Source organism: Dipodomys ordii, unplaced genomic scaffold, assembly GCF_000151885.1.
Source record: "Dipodomys ordii isolate 6190 unplaced genomic scaffold, Dord_2.0 Scaffold14707, whole genome shotgun sequence".
NCBI lineage: Eukaryota > Metazoa > Chordata > Mammalia > Rodentia > Heteromyidae > Dipodomys > Dipodomys ordii.
In genome coordinates this window covers 1-3,782 of record NW_012281919.1, presented here as the reverse complement: position 1 = coordinate 3,782, position 3,782 = coordinate 1, and the positions used below count along the sequence as shown (strand labels likewise).

Sequence of the window (3,782 nt, the reverse complement as noted above, 5' to 3'; positions counted from 1 at the left end):
ACTCTACCACTTGAGCCACAGCGCCACTTCCGGCTTTTTTCTTTTTGCTTATGTGGTGCTGAGGAATCGAACCCAGGGCCTCAGGCATGCAAGGCAAGCGTTCTACCACTGAGCCACCTTCTCAGCCCCATATTTTTATCATTTACTCCCCAATACATGGTGTGTATATCCAAAAAAATTTTGCCATGTATTTCATAAAATCAAGGACCTTTCTCTTACATTGTTTTGGTATAGTTAAAAATATCAGATGCAGCTGGGCGCTGGTGGCTCACGCCTGTAATCCTAGCTACTCAGGAGGCTGAGATCTGAGGATCTCGGTTCAAAGCCAGCCGGGCAGGAGAGACTGTGACACTCCTATCTCCAATAAACCACCAGAAAACCGGAAGTGGCGCTGTAGCTCAAGTAGTAGAGCGCTCGCCTTGACCTGAAGAGCTGAGGGACAGTGCCCAGGCCCAGAGTTCAAGCCCCACGGCCGACCAAAAAAGAAAAAAAAAATCAGGTGCTTGATTTGTCACTTCTAACAGTTGGAGCTGTCTGGCTCATTTCATTGGGTTTGCTTTACCTACTCACCAGCCTCTGTGCCCCTTGGTTTGGCCTGTTTTCTTACTTTTCATTTCCTGACAGTAGAACCTATTTGTCCATGTCCTGTGAACAGGTAGGATATCCCCACATTCAGTAAGTGTTTACTGAATACAGGAATTGGGCAGATGTTTAAAGATTCCCTTGACTTCTCCTTATTTCAAATTCCTAGAACATGGCTATCAGTATAATTGCTGGTGGAGTCTAGCTTGTTTCTCTGTATTCTTTCTTATTCCTATGGATACAGCTAGAGATGACCTTTGAACACTCCTCCCTTTAAATCAGGTGGAGACAATTGGGGATGCCTACATGGTGGTTTCTGGCCTCCCAGGGCGAAATGGTCAACGTCATGCACCAGAAATTGCTCGGATGGCCCTAGCATTGCTAGATGCAGTCTCTTCTTTCCGTATCCGCCACCGACCCCATGACCAGCTGAGGCTTCGTATAGGTGTTCACACAGGTAAGGCTGACTCTCACTTAGTCGTAGGCTCCACCTTTCCTGGGCTCTCCCAACCTATTTCCTTTCATAGGACCAGTCTGTGCAGGTGTTGTTGGTCTGAAGATGCCCCGTTACTGTCTTTTTGGAGACACTGTAAACACTGCTTCTCGAATGGAGTCTAATGGTCAAGGTGAGATATTAGCTTTCAACCTCCCACCTGGGCTTGGATCTATCTTGCTTCAGAGTTCCTCCAAGTCTCAATCTGGGAGACTACAGTTCCTACGTGTCCCATCCATGGGCATATTTTTGTCCTGTGAATGTGTATCAGGATGGGGAGCCTCTTGAGAGGTGGGTGTTGAGGAAAGTACTCTTGAGTAATGTCACTTCTTGACTCTGCTTCCTGTCTCCCATGTCACCCCAGCTCTGAAGATCCACGTCTCCTCTACCACCAAAGATGCTCTGGATGAGTTAGGATGCTTCCAGCTAGAGCTTCGGGGGGATGTGGAGATGAAGGTAATGGCAGGCCTTGGGGAGGAGGTCATGGAAAAGGAGGATGAAAGTGATTATGGGGATCACTGGGTAAGAGAGGGAGATGATGGGCTGGATAGAGAAGAACCTGAACTGTGTCCACTCCCTTAATTCCAGGGAAAAGGAAAGATGCGAACTTATTGGCTCCTAGGAGAGCAGAAAGGACCTCCTGGACTCCTGTAAATCCCACTTCTTCCCACTTCTTGCTGCTGGTACTTGGGTGGGCAGTGGCCATCATCTCTTCATATATCAGAAACAGACTTTGTCACATGGGATGGAAAACGTGCACAAAAATTCCACCTTATATGGAGATTGTATCTCTCTGTAGCTCAGCCTTGTACATATACCAGCCCCTCTCTGGCTTGGTCCCCTTCTTCTCTACCTTCTGTAAATATCTGTATGTAGACCAGAATATTTTGGCCAAGTATAAAACAACACAACAACAACAACACATGGTATCATCGTGTGGGGTGGAGATAACTGAGGAAAGAATACTGGGTATAGATCTAGTAACTCACAGAATCAATCAATTAGCATATTCAGGATGAGAGAGGACCCTTTATGTAAGTATATAGAGTCAGCTTCTTCTCCAGCAAACTCTTTAGTACAAACAGATTCCAAATTCTATATTAATTTCCTTCTTCAACCTTTAGGGAGGAGTTGTTTTCCTACTTTGACACTCCAACTCGCTTCCCTGACAGGCAAGGGAAGACACTGTTCCCAACTTCTGGGGATAACTTTCAGGTTCACATGGCAAAGGATCTCCCAGACACAACGGCAATGGTGTTGAGAAGCTGCAGTTCTTCCAGAATGGTGTGTCCACTGTCCTGATGTTACTGACACCCTGGAGGAGTGTCAGGATAAGGAAAGATCTCACCCTCCACCAAGCTGGAACAGCCTCTTCCCTGTACCTTCTCACCCCCCCCCAACATCTCGTCACCCTCACATACCGGAATCTTTGATGCCATCTGTAACCAGAAGGTTTCAGGCTGCTCCTTGCGGTAGTCATGAGCCTGCGAAGAAGAGATAGTGAATAACTCCTGGCCCTCAGCTCTTTTTCTCAACTTCTGGGCCTGCTGTTTCTCTAATGACTGTCAGAGCATAGCTGTGAAAGTGGGGTGGGATAGGTTCTCACCTTTGTTGGGGCAGGAGGCCTTGCTGGGGCAAGCTTCACTCCATAGTCATGGCGTGTTACTGACTCGACCTCAAAGAGCTTCCTCTTGGGTTCCTGTTCTGCCTCAAGCTCGTTACTGTGCAGCCCTAGAGATGTCAAGACCATCTCCACGGTTTTCCTCCTTCCCCTCCCATTCCCTTTCCCAGTTTCTCACCAGATTTGGTGGTACAAGTACATCTCCAGCATGGCTGCACGATTCCCTGTGGGAGGGCAGAGTGGAAGTCTGATTAAGCAGCAGGCCCAGAAGAAACAAAGTTGGGAAAAGGAAGTAGTATCTTGGGGTTTTGCTCTTATAGCTATCAAACAATCCACAAACCCATGAAAAATTCCTTTCTCTTTTTTTCTATGCCTAATGGATTCATTCTGACCCTCTGAAGTGTCACACCTCGAAGTGGCTGGCATGGTTTTCCTGGGGGCTGGTATGAATCCCTCTGGGTGGTGCTGGAGGACATGGGTGATTGTAGATGCATGGTCAGAAGTCCCTGGTGTCCATGTCGGAAGAAGAAGCTCTCAGAGCCATCCTGGGAGCATGGGACTTGATCCAGGTGATCAGTGGCTCTCTGTGGACCCCAAGCCAAGTGACTCTTAATTTCCTTCTGGTACCCACCCTCATCACAATTAGCTCCTCTAGGACATTTAAGAGTTACCCTTCAAGAAAGGAGGCAGGCCACAATGGTAATACCTCTTCTTCCCAGTTGTAAAGAAGACACCTGCCCCTTGGCAGTGTTTTATGGAGAAGCGTAGACTTTCCTGTCACATGCCTGGGATCCTGTGGTCCTCTCACTCCAGGTTCTGTAACTTGCAAAGATTCCCAGGGTGGTTGTTTCTGAGGTTGCTCGTAGTATTGTTGGACCCAGGTGGTGCATATAGGAGGAATATCTACCTCCAGGTGGATGAGCTTTTCAGAAGGGCAGGATCCGGGCTCAGGGGCAGGGCCGGGTTCTGCATTTGCTCCAGGGGTAAGACCTGGACCAGAGCCAGATTCGGGAGCAGAGCCAGAGCTGGGGCCAGGAGCAGAGCCAGCACTGGGGCCAGGAGTAGAGCCAGAGCTGGGGACAGGAG

At 48.4% G+C, this 3,782-nt stretch overlaps 2 protein-coding genes across 2 annotated transcripts; one reads left to right on the top strand and one right to left on the bottom strand.

Annotated features, from left to right (window-relative positions):
- Positions 1–868: 868 nt before the first annotated feature.
- LOC106002597 (atrial natriuretic peptide receptor 2-like) lies at positions 869–1,995 on the top strand. The gene is made up of 4 exons (XM_013037450.1): positions 869–1,039; positions 1,110–1,208; positions 1,440–1,531; positions 1,664–1,995. The coding sequence occupies exons 1-4, from the start codon at positions 889–891 to the stop codon at positions 1,727–1,729; spliced, it is 408 nt and encodes a 135-aa protein (XP_012892904.1). The 5' UTR covers positions 869–888; the 3' UTR covers positions 1,730–1,995.
- Positions 1,996–2,064: 69 nt separating this feature from the next.
- LOC106002596 (sperm-associated antigen 8-like) lies at positions 2,065–3,721 on the bottom strand (the record flags this gene model as incomplete). Its single annotated transcript, XM_013037449.1, has 6 exons — positions 2,065–2,390; positions 2,497–2,559; positions 2,682–2,796; positions 2,875–2,920; positions 3,106–3,280; positions 3,403–3,721. Coding segments are annotated over 6 exons (913 nt in total), but the record flags the coding sequence as incomplete, so codon positions are not given.
- Positions 3,722–3,782: the final 61 nt, after the last annotated feature.

Bases quoted from the DNA above. Each gene is read 5' to 3' on its own strand.
- LOC106002597 (XM_013037450.1), top strand. From the start codon at position 889: ATGGTGGTTTCTGGCCTCCCAGGGCGAAATGGTCAACGTCATGCACCA. The intron at 1,040-1,109 runs GTAAGGCTGACT...TTCCTTTCATAG, and splicing joins TCGTATAGGTGTTCACACAG to GACCAGTCTGTGCAGGTGTT. The intron at 1,532-1,663 runs GTAATGGCAGGC...CCTTAATTCCAG, and splicing joins GGGGGGATGTGGAGATGAAG to GGAAAAGGAAAGATGCGAAC.